Source organism: Paroedura picta, chromosome 5, assembly GCF_049243985.1.
Source record: "Paroedura picta isolate Pp20150507F chromosome 5, Ppicta_v3.0, whole genome shotgun sequence".
Classification (NCBI taxonomy): Eukaryota; Metazoa; Chordata; class Lepidosauria; order Squamata; family Gekkonidae; genus Paroedura; species Paroedura picta.
In genome coordinates, this window is record NC_135373.1 from 79,838,488 (window position 1) to 79,856,243 (window position 17,756).

Consider the following 17,756-nt stretch of genomic DNA (forward strand, 5'->3'; position numbering starts at 1 on the left):
ACCAACTTTACAGGATTGTTGTTGTGAAGATAGAGAATGGGAGAAACTTAGTGTCATGATTATTAAGAAATGAGGCATAGAATTAAAAATAAAATAAACACAATTCCTAGACCATCAAGACTGCAATTCTATTCCACATAACAGGGGGAAATAACAACAAATCAGCTCCTTGGTGGGTGGAGGACATAGTGAGAAAGAATAGAAGAACAGTGGACTGATGGTGATACTTTCTTAAGGTCTAATTGTAACTGGAATTAAAATGATGTTACTTGTGTTAGTATAAAATCACCAATTGTAAAGCGGACCTTATAAAGGCCTAGAGAGGCAAATTGTGATAGATGAGGAGGAATTCCCAGATGGTTCATTCCTCTCTTGTGAGTCCTTCCAGGCCTCAGTCTTTGCTTTGGACAGTCACTTTAGAGACAGCAATCAAGCCAAGCCACTTATAGACACCCACAAACAAGCCTTCTACATACTCAGGGTACTTCATATACATGCATATGCAAATAACTTTGTAATTAACCAAAATAAAACAAACTGCCCTAATGAGAACTAAACAAAACTAAAGAAAATGCAGAATATTGTAAGCAACTGAGTATCAGTTAAAGGGAAACTTTGTTCAAATCTTTGAGAGAAAAGATTTTGAAGGATGGGGGTGCAAATTTCAAACTGTCCTTGTCCCACAAATTCTCTCACATTCCCAGTTTATACTGAATTGAATTTGAAAGCCCAACTGGAACTCTATAGCCTCTCGAATGCCCTATCCTACAGAAGTCTTAAGAGGCTTCTATAGTTACTATATGAACCTTATATATCATGGACCATAGCCACCATAAGTATGCTATTTAGCCATGAAGGATATGGCTAAATATGGAGGGAACACCTTCCTTTACAATATGATGTGTAATACTCAATAGTGCAGAAAGCTTTAATTCTGCCTTATAAAATAATTTCTGTCAATTATTCATAGAATGAGAAAATATATTCACTGAGCTAACTTTCACTTTTGTCATTTATTGCAAAGGAAGTTAATCAAGCTATTATTCACAAAGTGGCTGTCTGAATTCCTACAACCATAATTCATGTTTTTATATGTTTCATCATTAATCAAAAAAAAATTTAAAACTGCATTATTCAATACTCACTAAACATTTAGCACTTAATTATTTCCACATAAATGTTCTGCTAGCTCAACAATCTAGCAAACGACATTTCAATACAGTATTTGTACTAAGAAACAAGAACTGTTTAAACTTTCTGAAGCCAAAAACAATAGTAAAAATTTAATCTTACTTTCTATATTTTGTTTGCCAGAACACATTATTATATCGCTGTGCCAAAAAGAAGTCACCAAAATAAGAAATTGCTTCTTTTTACAATGTTGCATAAGTTTGTTTCAAATTTGGTTGTCCTTCATTTTTAATACATTAGTTATTTTTGTGATGAGTTTTTGCCAGAGTTTGGATCTCTAGGAAAATAAGCATGCACTTTTCTTCTGCCTCCTTGACCCTTCTTTTTTATACTTGTTGCCTTCTTAATGTGTTGGGGGCTTTCAAAACACTCAAGTCTGGGGGAAAAATCTATTTTGAAAAAAAACATTGTTGCATTACAAGAAAATACAGTGTAAGAAAGCTGCTACTGGTCATAATATTCTAATGACTAGTTTATATATTTATACACAAATTAGTGTAAACCACTGAAGTAAGTATGAATAGCTTGTCACAGTCAGAGGAGATTATTTTTTAAAATACAACAAACCAAACTCAGACTGTTATACAGGTTCAGTAATGCATTTTAGAATGCTATCAGCGGATAATAACAGCAAACCTTGCAAACACAGAAAAATATAAACAAAGAAAAACAGTTCTGAGCCAGTGTCAGCTCCTCCAAATTGCACATGCTTTAACCATACAGATGGAGACATTTAAGAAAAGGCCATCAAAGCTTCTGTAGTTATTTTTTAAAAACACCTTTCTCTTAATAGATTCAGGCCATGTGAGCAGCTTTCCCCTTCTTTCTCAAAGTTAGATATTCAAGACCCTTCACTTTACAAAGATGAAAATCAGTAAATGAGAGAGACTGTTGTACGGTGGCTAGGGTGTTGGATTAATACTAGAGTACCATTCAAATCCTCCATCAGCCACAAAGCTCATAGGGCAACCTTGGACCAGTCATTTTCTCAGATACAGTGCAGGTCCGAGGATCATATGGGGGAGGGATAAATCACATCTGCTGCCCTGAGCTCCTTTCCATGAGGTTAGCACAAATATTGCCTATTTTAAAACATATTCTTAAAAACAAAATGCAGAAGTAGATCCAATTAGGTTTTGCTCTTCACTAACCCACTCAGAATTGTCATGATAGAAAGTTAAACACACATCACTGGAAACACTAAAAGAAATACCTTTAACACTGGAAACCTTTAACAAGACTCAAATACACACACAGCAAGCTTTTTTCATTTCCTCCTAGATTTTTCCACCTGACGTTTTTGAAACTTACTTCCAGTTCATTATTAGTACAATGTCCTACTTAATAGATTTTTTTAAAGATCTTAATAGAGCATATTGACTCAGCTGTAACAACAGAAGACTAAAATGTGTTGACATATGAAGATAAATCATGCTTTCTAAAATATTTTTCCCTAACCGGAAGGAGGTAAAATAGATACAAGCACCTTGCAACCAAAGTTAAACATGATGAAGCCCCATTAATTTCAATAGGAGAGTTATCACACACTTAACTTTCCACCACATAAATCAATGAGACAAAAAAGTCTTAATCTGGACACTGTTCAATAAATACTCTCCAGGAAGCAAGAAACCATCTGATTGTCATTTCTGATATTTATCTGAGTGTACTTTTATTCAAGAAAACATAGGGAAGATGGTGCCTTTGACTAGTCCTACTTCAGCTGGTATGAAATTAACTTTAGTAACTATCAGAAATATAAACTGCCACAGAAAGTATCTGAGGGGAAATTCTGCACTTATTGTGTGTTTTATTATATGGAAACATTTAGAAATGCAAATCTTACATTTATTTTTTAAAAACTGTAAAAAGCAGGAGAGAAACAATATGATAACAATAATTAAAAATCACCTTTGACCATCAGAGAAAAACTGATATACATGAGAGAGCAGGGGAGAAAAATAAAAGGGCAAGATGGTACAGAGAAGAGGTAAAGCATCATCCAGGAAGAGAAGGAAAAATGGGATTTATGTAGAAAAGTGTATATTTGTATAACAGTCATCAAAAGCTATATCAGACGTTCCTTTACAATGAGTTTCTCCCCACCCCCCTGTATTCTGTTATATAGCTGAGAGATGTAGAATTTGATCTGTGCTTTCAATAAAAATATGTCATTCTTGATTGGCATGACTTTATGTGTTGGCCAAAGGAGTTTTGGTACCCTATGCATGACTTTGGTGCTCCCACCATTCACCATACATATATATGCATAATGAAATATATATGGCTCATTCCAGGTGCTGCAATCCTAAACCTGTTTACTTGGGAGTAAATGCCATTGAACATAGTGGTACTTATTTCTAAGTAGGCATGGTAGATAGATAGAGAGGGGAAACTGGTTTGGCTCCCTCTCTGTCCTGCTCTGCACCCTGGATTCCTGGAGGTCGTTGTGACCCTCTAACACTTTTGATGCCCCAGTCTAGTTCTGGTACCTTGGGCAATTGCCTAAGTTTGCCAAGGAAACAAACAGACCCTAATGACACAATTTGGGTACAGGACATAGAACTGAGTACAGTGTATGCTGTTTAAGGAACTCTTTAGGTCTTCTGGTTGCAAAAAAAAGTGGCTTGAATGTGTGTGGGGCAATGTATAATGACACCTACAAAATCAAACAAAAAGTGGTCAGAAGACAGGTTTCAAGTGGTCAGAAGACAGGATTTCTATGTCAAGAGAAGTGGAATACTGCTCAGGCCCAACAAAACCAATAGGACTGGACTCAGGACTTCCTATGGAGGAAGATCCTCCCTCCACTGTTGGAACTACACCATGGAAGACTAGCACCAAAGACCCAGCATCCGTCATTACTTCCCTTCCAGACAGCAGCAAAAGTGGCTTCACAGGAAGACCTGAAGGTGGGGGGGGGGGTGAGGTCCACAACCCAAGGAGCTAAAAGACAGATCCAGCCAAAAGAAATCCTGTATAGATGACCCAAAAATCTGAATATGTTTGCCAGAACTCAGAGATCAAGGGAAAGAATAGTAAGAAGACAGAAGAGGACAGATACCTTGGAGCAACTGAAGCAAATGGTGGGGCTTCTATCTCTCCCACAGAGAGCCTTCCAGTCAGAGCCAGCAGCTGTCTGGATTCAACAGAGACTAATGGAGGCCGGTCCCACAGCCAGTAGAAGGGTCAGATAGGGGTGAGAAAAGAAGGGAATGGGGAGGTATAAGAGGAAGCTCCAAAAACTAGCCTGAGAGGATAACATCCAGTTGGACTTCCTTGATGGTTAAATGACAAACTGGGAAAGGAGGGTGAATAAGGTGGCATGAAAGCACTTCCTCACCCAAATCTGAGGTCTGAAGAGAGTCTCCATGATCAAAAAACACAGTGGCAGAAGTAGATGGCCTTCAAGGTAGGGCTGACCAGATGGTGGAGAGTGAAAGCAGTGCTCTAGCAATAGAGCTTCCCCTTCTCTACCTGCCCACTTTCAGCTGGTTGGAAGGGTAGATTCCTTCTGTTGCACCCACTGTGACTGAACATTTCAACTTGGAACCGGTATTACCATGAAGTCATAAAGTTGATGGTAAATCCACAACTGCAATGGATCTCACCCAATTTGGTCAATGGTTGGTGAAACACCAAGCTTATTTACTACGAAAGTGATGCAGCAGCAACATGAAGCCCAAGTCTCTACTGCAGGATTTCTGGTAAGCCTCAGATATGATTAGATCATCTACAGGAGTTCAAACCAACAGGTCACTAGTCCTGTTCCCCTTAGTTAAGGATGTGGAACTTGGTTCCTTTTAATGAAGCTAAGTTTGAATGATGAAGTGGAAACTTTCCTTGAGACATTTGAGCATACAGCAGAGGCCACACAGATAGTGGTCAGGCCTGTACCTTATAGTGGAAGCTCAAGCAGCCTGGAGGACCTGGAGATAGCAGATGACCAGTATTCTGGACCAATATGAAATTACTCCAGAGATTCACTAACTGAAGTTCTAAGCATTAATATATCAGCCCAGCAGATGACCTTGGGCTATGATCAAGCCTTAAAGGATGCTGTTAGTGATTATAGCCAGTGATGAAAGATGGTTATCATATAGTGGATCAGGTTGTCTTGGAACAGCTATTGCAGATCTTACCACTGCAAGTCCATCATTGGATCACTTGCTCAGAACTGGGGGGGGGGGGTAAAGGAGGTGGCCAAATTGTGAGAAAACTTTTGGTCAGCGGAAGGCCAAGAACCCTGCCCCCATGGGATGGCTCCAAACCTGTATCAGGGAATCCAGGCACCTAGGGGTCAAAAAGATGTAGGAATTATTTGTCCTTAGTGAAAATTTTGGATAGCTTTGTTGTAGAATTTCAATTTGGTTTAATGTGGATGACACCTGCCTCCGCCCCTGATTACTCTGAACTAAGCCTTATTGATAGGAAGATAATATTTGAAGTCTGATTTACATTTCTGAATATTTTTAATAAAACCCTTTTTCCTGATGTAATAAAGAAAACAAATAATGCAAAAATGGCTTGTTTTCCCTATGAATTCACTGGAAAAACAAATTATCACAGCTTTCTAGCCTTTTTTTACCCTGTACATGCACAATTTTTACTTATTTGTAGTGAGATATGAGATGTTTTAACATTAGTAAAACCCTTTTCCCCTGAATGTAATAATGCAAAATAATGCAGAGATGTCTATAGTTTCTGTTTTTCCTATGAACTGACATTGGAAAAAAACAATGTGTAATTCTCAAGGCTTTCTATACTTTTTCTACCCTGCACAATACATACACAATTTTTACTTATTTGTAGTGAGATATGAGGTTTCTTTCCTCATTGCAGTGCTTCTGCTATGGGGATATTACTTTTTCTTAGCTCGCCAGCAATATGTTGTTATTCGGAAACTGTATTGCTTTCCAGAGCCAGACTTTAACAGCTACTGTGAATATTGTGTAAAATATTGCAGGCTACTGTTCTTCCTCTCTCTTTCTCCCCCTTCCCCCCGCCTTTTACATTATACTGGATAAACACTGAAAACAGTGGCAGGTCAGAGCTCTGGTGAGATTTTGCTCAGATTAAGAATAGGGATGCTTGCACACCTACCCATTTAGATCTCGTTCTGCTTGCCAGTTGCAAGCAGGGACCCATTCTGACAGGCTGTTCATGAGCAGTTCAAGCCTGTTCCAAGTATTTGAACAGTGTAGTAGACAGCAGTCAGCAGGAGTTTGCACAAACCAAGTAGCCAACTGTATAAATAAGCAGCAAATATGTCAAACAGTGACTCCTGAAGGGAACTTTGCCCCTCAAAACTTTATTCACTGGAAATTTGGTTGCTCTGTAAGAGTACAAGTCTTGAACCTTGTTTCTCTACCACAGACCAACACAACTATCCATCTGAAACTAAATAGAAACAGTTTAGTTGTTTTAAAAATGTCTTACTCTTTGGTGTTCATTTAAGTTCATGTTATCAACAATGTTATTTCACACATGCATATTTTTACAAAATCTTATGAAAATATTAAGGGTTGTTTTTTATACCCTATTTTTCACTGTCCAAAGGAGTCTCAAAGTGGCATTCCCTTTCTCTCCCCTGACACCCTGTGAGGTAGCAGAGGCTGAGAGAGCTCTGACAAGACTGCTCAGTCAGAACACCTTTATCAGTGCTGTGACAAGCCCAAGGTCACCCAGCTGCCTACATGTGGAGAAGCAGGGAATCAAACCTGGGTCACTGCTCTTAACCAATACACCAAGCTGATTTAAGAGCAGCTAATCTGAAGAAAATTACAGAACTGACAAATCAGCAACAGGAAGGGAAGTCTTGAATGAATTTAGCACGACCTCTCAGTAAATTATTAAGGTTCACTTGCAGTGCTATTCTAAAAACACTTTTCTACGACTTCCTTACGTCTCAGAGTAGACACATACCCATGTCATTATATGATACAGCTATCCATGACAGTGAAGATAATAGATTTCAAGGAAATGAAACTGAAACATCACAGCAGCTGAGCATCTATGAAGTTGTTCAGCCTCTACTGGAAATAGATAACAGCAAGGCAAAAGTATACAAGCCTGAACCCATGAGTGGTAGTGTCTGTTGATCATGGTATGTTCACCTATTGAACCTGCTTGCAATGCAGTTTGCACCACCCATATTTTAAAAGTGCATGTTATTTTTAAAGAACTGCTAAAGTGTCCTACATTAAGCATACCCAGCATAATTCTACATGCAATAGAATATAATCATGGTGAATAATGTATTGATTGGTTGTTGTCAGGGGAGTGTGAAAAGGACTACTGTTTTCCCATCAGTCTGGCACTAGGAAATATTAGAGAACTAGTGGACTTAGTGTTAAACATTATTTATACTCCATCCTGTATTGTCCCAGCAGTAGCAGGAAATTCACTAATGCAATACGTTATTAATTGTACATTTACCATTTGCTAATAGCACCCAAAATGAGCTCCATTTCCAAAAACACTTTGAATACCAAAAACAGGTGCCACTTGGTCAAAGAATTACCATTCTAGTACTGGAATGTTTTGCTATTCTAACTTTTCTGCCAATCATTCATTTACCATTGTATTTTTAACCGCCTTCCTAACTCAGATGTCGTTTGACTCAGTCCTTTCAATTGGGCACAACACCTTACTCTCAAATGATCTACTTTCCAAATATCATGACACAGTTTGCCATTCTAATAGTTAAATGAAATGTTTAAAAGCAAAATTATATTACAATTAGAAGTAACAAGCTCATTTAATAAGGATCAACAATAAGATAGGTCATAAGTAACAAAATAAAAACATACTTATCAGAAAAATAACTGGGTACAACAAGCTTTAAATAGCCCCTTAATCTTTATCTCTGCTTCAGCCTAAATCTTACTCTTAATCAGTTTGTATTTAAACACATACAAAATATGTGTGGCTTAAAATCCTTCCTCTCAAACAGCAACTGCCATGATGACTGAGTTTCCCATTATGTCAGAGCCACAGAATCAAATCATAGGATATTTTCCACAGGCTGCATTATACTTTCTCCATAAACCTCAATGTCCAATTGCAGAGCACTCAAGAGTGAAATGCTTTTCAGTAAAAAAGATATCTTACTTGACTACTTGTCTCCAGTTTAGTTACATAGACTGAGAAAGCTGTACCACCTAGAACAAATCACAGTATTATTAATGTTATCAATCACCACACTCTAATGATAGCAGTGCAGCTCTGAAAATACATTTATGTACTAAATGTCCTTTCAAAAGCATAAAGTATGCCCCATACTATGTATAGACAAACATAACAAAAGTTGATATCCCCTTTGCTGGTCTTTGTGCTTTAACATGAAGTTGAATGTTTATGCCCTGTGCTTAGTGTGCACCTTTATCCTACAGATGTTTACTTGAAAGTCCCCCAAAGTTCAGAAGAGCTTCCTCACGACCGCAACCCTTGTATTTTATTTAGTACCTTCATAATTCTGAATGTCTCTTTGTACAAAGTGGCGGCTATTTTGTAAATTTTTCAATATGTGCTTCTACTTTTAGATACAAAAATTATCATTAAATAAAATTAAGAAACAATAGCAATATTCATAGTCTATTTAGCAAGCCCTCAGGATGCAATTATATAGTATTTGACAGTACAGTAATTATATAGTAATATAAGTATACGCAATCTTAAATTATATGTAAATAGATCCTGAAAAAATACAATACAAATTTTCATACTTTTGTGTATTCTTTTACATATCCATAAACTCACTGATAGGGTTACATTTCATTATATGGTAATATGGATACCATATGTGCGCATCAGCTAATTTTTTCAGAAATATATTACAGCATTCCCATGTTAGTAGCATTAGAAAATGTACTTTGTTCTTCATGTTTTGCTATTTAACATAGAGAAAATGAGGCCATTACTGAATAAAGACTTGTTTTAATCTTAATATTTAAATGAATAAACATAAACATTTCTAACAAATACTGCCAAAGTCAATTAATTCACAGTCCTTTAATTCAGAATAGTTTTTCATTACAGTGGTTGCCTTTCTGACCATTATCACAACATGGCATGATTTCTTATTTTCCAAGTTAAAATGATACAATCTCTATATATCTTGATTACTGCCTGAACTTTCTCAGTCAGAGTATATGTTCAGTTGCCACTTGATCTCAACTTGATTGTTACACTTATAACAAAGCTAAGTGCTTTAAAGATCCTTATATTTTAAGTATTTCAATTTGTCTATAGATAGCAAAAAGCAGAGGTGCATTTTCCCCTCAGAACTGACCTTTAACAGATTGGTATTCATCCCTAGTACAATGATTATTACATCAACTCCAGTGATTCTCTGAAATCCTTCAAAAGCTGCTCCCAGACAAGGTTGTCAGTGCTGAGTAAGGCCAATGATCTCAATCAGTCCTTGGAATATGTCTTACTGTGAGTAGGGTCACTGGTCTGCTTGGTCATATATGAACATATGAAAATTACAGAGTTTGTTATCTATTAGAACAATGAGACAGGCTGTCTTTTTGAACGTGGATCTTCTGTGAACCTTTCTATACCACATAATATTTCATTCCAGTTCTCAGTTGCATTTCATCAACACCGTCTGCTTCATTCTGTGTACCTTGATGTCATGCTGTGATACCATGTACTCTGGAAAGACTCCGTATGTACAATCTACCTGGAAGTTCTTCTATGCAGACCCCATTAAAATGCTGTCAGCTCAGCTCTCATGAGTTTTGTTAGGGCTGAATCAGGAGAACTTCCTGCTGGATTATGTCCCAAGAACGTCTCATCTAGATGCCAGCCACCCTATTCATGTTTTATGGTAAACACAGTATATGCAGAGATGTATTTTTGTAACAACAAATTAAAATTGAATATGCTCAAGCCTTCATCCTAAAATAACACTAATGGCAAAAACATTAACTTGGCAAAGTAAGGCATTCCTAAACATACAGGTTTTCTGTATGTAAGAAAAGTGTATATTACTTAGCTAACTACTCTCATACTGCTGGTTGCAAAATCATTGCATAAATGGTTGCATGTATACTCATCAAAACATAAAAGGTTGGCCTTGTGTTGTAAATAAAGATTGTTTTTCCTTGTGGACCTAAGCCATACATACCGTGGTATTACATAGCAAGCTGCTTATTAATTTTCTCTGTCATTCAGACAGAGATAGAGAGGCAGCACCTACATAGAAATAATTTTTACTGATCAGTGGAAGTAATATATTTTGCATTAGTCTGTATAATATATTTTGCATTAGTCTGTATATACTAATAAGCTAGTTTCAAATGGGATTACATTTTAAATGTCAGATGATAAAACTGAGAACCCAAACAAGTTAAAGGATTTTGATTGATTAATTTGGTATATTGTATTTATAACCCACCTACAAATAGACTTAAAATGTTAAAAGTAGTTTGTACTAAATAAGAACACTAGAGGCAGAAAAAGATTAATTACATATTTTCCTGGAAGGAAGAAGTCTTCTTCATATTGTTTTAACCATAAGGAATGACCACTGACCAAAAAAACCATAAGGAATGACCACTGACCAAAACTACCCATATAACTTAAAAGTGCTCTAGGCAATCTAAAGGTTCAGGACAGGATGCGCAGTGAGGGCAAGAGACCAGCATGACAACTCTACATGATTCTGAAAACAGCAGCATATTTTGCTTTTATCGGGTGGATACATAGTTGTATTCCCCCATGAAGGTATTTCAAAGCTATATTTTTGCAAAGATGTTTGAGATGGGGGAGATGGTACAGAAGCAGACTTACTGTTGAATACAAGGCAGTAAAGCCAAAGAAAACTGAAAACCCACATGCATGAGATGAGCGGTAGCTGAGGGTTAGAAATGAAGTCATAAACCTTAAGCTTTATAAAAGCCTTTTTCCCCTCCCCCAAAGATTCATAAAACAATTCTTCCACTCTTTAACCTCTCCCTCAAGTCATCCAATGAAGTGAGTAGTCTCCAAGCAGAATAAAAACCTGAGGATATATGATGAGGCTCTGAAAGTTACCATCCTTGCTCTTTATGAAAGGAGTTAGGCAGAGAAATCAATAGTCTCTTGCAGCTGGCCCTGCATCTCCTGCAGATATACTGGGGAGAAGAGGAGGGGATTAAAATAATAACAGACAGTGTGGAGATTTCAAAGAAGAGACTGACACATCTCATTGATCCATGCTGAAACATGATTACTCTAGTTAATATGAATCCAAGGAGGATAAAGACTATCTTCTTGTTATTTGAAGGGAATTTTGCTTATTTCAAGGAAGCACCCCTAATTTCTGGACACTTCCTGCTTAAAACAGAGCTGTTGAATTGTGCCTTCTTCCAAACTATTCTAGTCACACCATAGCAAGATAATCTCCACTGCAGACCAAGAAAGCAGCTGTCCCAATTCCCAGTTGCTAGTTTAAAATATATTTTTGATCTCTTTACAAACCAAGCAGGAATTATCTGGGTCAGATTAAAGAGCAGTTCTTTAAATACTGCTGGCTTTTCTTAAATCTCCTTTGGACAAAGGGGAATAGGAACTAGAATGACTACCCTTTTCAAGAACAAGCACTCTCTGCCAAAAGCACACCCTTCTTTGTTGGGTTAACTAATCCAGAACTACCAATCCCAGGTTTTCAAAATCACAAGGATTAGTGCACCACTCTAGACAGATTCTTTTTTACTCCTTAGGTTGCATGGAATATAATTAAAGGATGCTAAAATGCTAACTAACCTGCATTGCCTGATATTGGATGTGCAACCAAATGCAAAGATCAGCCCTTTCTCTATAAAGTCTCTCTACTTCTCATCTTCCTCCCCAACTCTGGCCAAGTGTCAAAAGATCCCCCCCTTCCAATAAAAAGAGAGGAAGTGACCACAGAGTCAAACGACTGTATTAGCAGAAAAAAAACTCTCGGTAAACAAACCATCGGCATCCTCCCCCCATCCCATCCTCATTCAGCATAAGCATTCAGCTCAAGCGCGCGCTTTCATTCCAGGGTAAACAATCCAGATTAACAACATGTATTTCCAATTACGGTACCTCCTCTCCCACTAGTACTAGAAAGCGCGACCAAAATCCACCCTTTTGCTACACTATTGAGAGTACAGAAGGATAATGTGGCTGGTTACCGACTACAAAATAGCGTAACTAATCCACTTTACCAGATGTCACAGATGCCGTCTAAATACTGCTGCGCCCAACCCCTGCGGACAAGGAAAGCCCGGCGTCGCGTTTTCGCACCTACCTGCAGCCCCGCTTCCTTTTGGAACCACCTAGTGATCCTCCTTCAGATCCCAGAGGGAAATTCCAGTCTTATCGGACTTGCATCGCTTACCAATTCCAAATCCGCCTGCCCCATCCAGTCGCATGAATCTGCCGGCTGAGCAATGGGTTGCAGGTGGCAGGGGGCTTCTTGAGACTGTTTAACGACTGGGTATTCTTGGGGGAGAAGTTCCCTTGGAAATCAATCGCAGAGTGGGGCATGCGACGTGTGCCGGTGCACAATCTCAGAACTACCCCAATGCATTCAGAAGGCGGAAGGAACGCCGCTTTCCCCCGGAGGACGGTTCTCCTCCTTCCACCGCAAACACCGGGGGAAGTCCCGCAGCTTCCCACTGCTCTCCGCCCTTTGGCAGCTCCGCGAGGTCCCGATCCCGCCTGCCGCCGGAGTGGTGTAGAGCGTTCGCTTACTCCATGCCTGGCGAGTTGGCGTGGCTTTCAACAACACCCCGGCACACTTTCGGCCAGTTTGCCTCGCTCCATGTTTCCTCTTTCCCGGGAAAGGCAAGAAGGGAGAAGGGCCCTGAAGCGGCTTTTCCTAGCGAGCTCCCTGGGAAGGGATCTCACCCGTCCCCCTTGCAAGGGACCGCGTCAAGTCCCAGGGCGCAGGAAGGGGCGGCAGCGCGGAGCCCTCGCAGACGAGGCGGAGGCGTTCGCTCTGGCTCTCCTTCTGGGATTTGCACGCCAGGTGCAAGCCCCGCACAGAGCCGCCGGCGAGCCAGGCCTGCGATGGGCGACGCAGCGGAGTGGTTTCCCCAGCAGCTCCGGGACCTCTTCTTCCAGACCCACTTACTCACTCACACGAGTAACCTCCCTGCTCGCCCCGGGCGCGGCGTGGGCTGAATGGGAAGCGCCGGCGCCCACATCGCCCCCTCGGTCCAGAGCGCTGGCAGCGCCAGCGACTGAGAGCGCAGCCAAGCAGGTATGCACACCGCTCGGGAGGCGCAGGGAACGTCAAGTCCCCGCCGAAAACTGACCCGTTGCAAGCGCGAGAAAGAAGACCGGGACCTGCAGGGAGACTTTTCTCTCTCCTCTGCCCCCTCGCGACGCTCCTTCCAGGATTCGCGGCTGAGCTTTAGACGCCTCTTGTAGAGCACAGCAGTTCTCTTGGCAAGTTTTTCCCGCCTTTCATGAGCGCCAGTGGATGAATGAAATCCTTCCCGAGGAACTGCGATCCCATTCAGCAGGGCGGGCGGGAGATGCCCAAGGCGGGCTTCTGGCTGAGTGGAGAGTTGAAAAGGGGAGACTGCGAGCCAGGCTCGAACAGGCTCTTTCGCACCCTCGACTGGAGCCAGAGCGCCTGCTGGCTGCGACGCGAAAATAGGAGCCTGTGAGAACGGCTCCTTTCAAAAGCCAGCCTCTGTCTCCCTCCAGCGGCACTAAAGCCGCCGAAATTGATGTAAGCAGAGAAAGTGAGATTTGTCAGTTGAAGGAGGGAAAAGCTTGCTTTTGGTAATTCAAGATCCCTCCCCTCCCCCACAGAAATTGAGCAGAATGTCCTGCAACATATTGAGTGTTGTTGCACATTGTAGCATCAGAATGAGAACGGCAAACAAGCTATGTTTTGTCCACCATTAATAAGACACATCAGGTATCCCATAAATGCTGCCCTGTGGAATGGATGGCCGCCACAGCTCAGACTTTGCAGAAATCAAGCAAAAACGAGTAGCTGGTTCAGCATGTAACTCCTTTTAAAACAAATAATGTTATGGAAAACTGGAGTCAAAACCCGTTGTGCCCAGGAATACAATGGGCACTAGCACATACACCTGCACTGTGACCTTTCTGGGTTCTGCCCCCCCTCCCTGATCTTGTGGGTCCAGCATGGTGATGTGGTTAAAGAGTAACAAATGGCAATCTCAAGAGTTGGGTTTGATTCCTGACTCTTCCTCCATATGCAGCCAGCTGGGTTGCCAACCTCCAGGTGTGGGCCTTGAAACCTTCAGGAAGATGAAAGAGAGAAAGAAGAAGGGAAGGATGGCATCAGTTCACCTGGAGAAAGCAGCTGTTTTGGAGGGGCACTACCCCTTACAACAGTGTCTACACAAGTCACCACTGTCCCCATATTCCTATCCAACCCCACATTTCCAAAGGCTAGACTGGGCAGGCCATAGATGGGTGCACTGCCAACTTCCTGCCTCCCCACATCTCCCAAAGACACTAACGGGCACTTTGGACTCCAAAGCGCCCAACCCTAGCAGCCACCTAGTAGTGTGATGTAGTGTGATGTAACAGAACTTCAAACACAGGTTCAAATCACCAGTCTGCATGGAAGCACATACTTTTGGCTTAATTTACTTCACAAGGATAGAAAGGAGGTAAGGTAAATGATATAGTCTGCTTTAGACCTAACTGGAGAAAGGCAAGGTATAAATGAAGTAGAAGACAGAAAAAATGTAGATTGGTGAATGGCTAAGGAGAGAATGAGGCAGTGGAAAGGGAGACAATATAGGGATTTGCCAAGAGGAAAGTGGAAGGGAAAAAGGAAGTAAAGTGTCCTCCACAATTTCTTCTAATAGTGGCGGCCCTACCATGCAAGCGGGCCTGGTCCAGGAGCTGAAACCACACAACTGAGCCATAGTTTTCTTAGATTGGAGGTTGGGGGGAACATAGGATGGATACTGAGAAAGAAGGAAGAAGAGCTTTTCAGTGAAGGGAAAGAGAAAATAGAACAGAATAAAAAATGGAATACCACCTGCATGTCTTTGTGGGTGCCCTACTTGTCCTGGCTAATAGCCTTAAATCACTATGAACACCATGCCAATGGGTCAGGCCTGCTATTCCAATTATAAGTTAGTGCCAGCTCTTGGTTGAGTAAGTGTAAAGGTAAGTGTAAAGTTCTGCATCTGGGTCAGAAAAATGAAAAGCATACCTACTGGATGGGGGATACGCTTCTAGGTAACACTGTGTGTGAACGAGACCTTGGGGTACTTGTGGATTGTAAACTAAACATGAGCAGGCAGTGTGATGCAGCAGTAAAAAAGGCAAATGCCATTTTGGGCTGTATCAACAGGGGCATCACATCAAAATCACAAGATGTCATAGTCCCATTGTATACGGCACTGGTCAGACCACACCTGGAGTACTGTGTGCAGTTCTGGAGGCCTCACTTCAAGAAGGACGTAGATAAAATTGAAAGAGTACAGAGGAGAGTGACGAGGATGATCTGGGGCCAAGGGACCAAGCCCTATGAAGATAAGTTGAGGGACTTGGGAATGTTGAGCCTGGAGAAAAGGAGGTTGAGAGGGGATATGATAGCCCTCTTATGTAATTGAAAGGTTGTCATTTGGAGGAGGACAGGATGCTGTTCCCATTGGCTGCAGAGGAAAGGACATGCAGTAATGGGTTTAAAATACAAGTACAATGATATAGGCTAGATATCAGGAAAAAAATTTTCACAGAGTAGTTCAGCAGTCATATCCAACTGTAACTTTGCCTCAGAACCCTGACAGAGCAGGAGGCTGGTGAGTGTGCTCCCTCCCCCCCACTTCAGGCCTGCTGCAAAGGGGCCTCCGACAGCCCCTGACTGAGGGGAGGGAAGTATTTCCAAGAACCTTTTCAAGGGGGGGGGACTTTCCCCTTCTGCCAAACAGTTGGCTGACAAGGAGGCCACAGAAAAGCCCCTTCTCACTTAAAATACTGCTTTCGCTGGGGGTTAGATACAGCCAAGTATTTCTTCTTTGCAACTCTCTGCAGATTTGAGGCCACTACCCAGCGTTATTCTGCAGACAAAACTGGATGCCGTTGCGGAGGTTCTTTTGTCTCCTGTTTCATCTGCACAACAACCCTGCGCAGTAGGCCTCAAGTTTTTCAATTCAACAATAACCTGTGTTGGAGGACTTAAATGTTTGTTCTCCAGCACAACCCTGTCTGAAGTAGCCTTTTCTGCCTGGGGAGCTGATCTTTATACTCTGCAGATGAGCTGTAATTCTAGGAACTCTCCAGGCCCCACCTGGAGGTTGGCTATCCCTGGGTTGGAAATATTCCTGGAGGTGGGACTTCAAAATCGTACAATGTCTCAGAGTCCAGCCTTCAAAGGAGCTATTTTTGCCAGCAGTCGAGAGGGAGTGGTGGTGTGTCCCTCCTGGGCTATGGGCTATGGCCAGCCCTTACCAGCAACTGTTTGTATTCTGGGGTGCAGACAAACAGACCAGCATCAGTCCTGTGAGTCTGGAAAGTGCAGGAAGATATAAATAAATATTTACAGTCTGAAACTGTAAATAGTGAACAAGTAAATGGCTGGAGAGACATGGGAACTGATGTGACTTTTTCAACCTTGGCCTGGCAAATAAAAAACCAGTATAAAAATCCTTACTAAGGTCAAGACTGCTGTGCACAGAGAGACTTCCTCTTAGGGTTGCCAGCTTCCATGCGAGGCTCTCTACCCCAGGGGTAGTCAATCTGTGGTCCTCCAGATGTCCATGGACTACAATTCCCATGATCCCCTGCCAGCCCCTGCCATGAACATCTGGAGGACCACAGGCTGACTACCCCTGCTCTATCCCACCTCCCTCATGGTGAGTCTGCTATGGGGAGAGGAAAGGAAGATGAATGGAAAATGCTTTAAGACACCTGAGGCCTGCTGGGTCACTGCGGCCCATTCCCAGTTCTCTCAGACCTCTCACAGCCCTCACAGGTTGTCTATTGTGGGGAGACGAAGGGAAAAGGTGTTTATAAACCGCTTTGAGACTCCTTTAGGTATAAAAAACAGGGTACAAAAATCCAGTTTTTCTAAGGAGCAGCCATGAAAGAAGCATGTGGACATATAACATTTTATCAACAGTGAAAAATGGAGACAGAAGGAACCGAGTGGATACTTGTGTATTGTGACTATCCCATTAGGGCAGGGGGACATTTAAGTGTTTGTGGCCTAATTCACACAAGGGAAATGACGCAGAACTGGGGGGGGGGGATTGGTTGCCATGTAATCTCCCCCTAAGAAGAGTCTCCAGTCTGATTTTCCCTTCACATATCTGAAGACATGGTTCTGGAAAGCTCATCTGTAACCACTATGCCACAGTTCTCAAAGGTCAGCCCTCTCCCACTCAACGAACCTTCCAAACCACAGGTTCTTGACAACCATATCTCCACACCCATGCCCTCATTTGCCACCACAACCTCCCACACAACACACACATTCAACCCCATGCCCTTACAGACTGGACAACTCCTCCCCTTCCTCTTCCCACTGCCAAGCTCTAGTGCCCATTGTATTCTTGGATACAACGGGCTTTGCCCCTAGTTGTATATAAATTGATGGA

At 41.5% G+C, this 17,756-nt stretch overlaps 1 protein-coding gene across 4 annotated transcripts in view; it reads right to left on the minus strand.

The window, feature by feature from the left end:
• TAFA2 (TAFA chemokine like family member 2) overlaps positions 1–13,791 on the minus strand; it is a 151,779-nt gene extending 137,988 nt beyond the window's left edge. For 2 of the 4 annotated variants that reach the window (XM_077338678.1, XM_077338677.1), the window contains exon 1: positions 12,461–12,703. Coding sequence is in view for 1 of the 4 variants with exons in the window: in XM_077338676.1 (XP_077194791.1) it covers positions 12,551–12,699 (149 nt within the window). In the remaining 3 variants the exon portion in view is untranslated. Of the gene's footprint in view, positions 1–8,304; positions 8,325–12,460 lie in introns of those variants that run through there. The other 2 variants (XM_077338676.1, XM_077338679.1) reach the window with 2 other exon arrangements.
• Between the last annotated feature and the right edge of the window lie 3,965 nt (positions 13,792–17,756).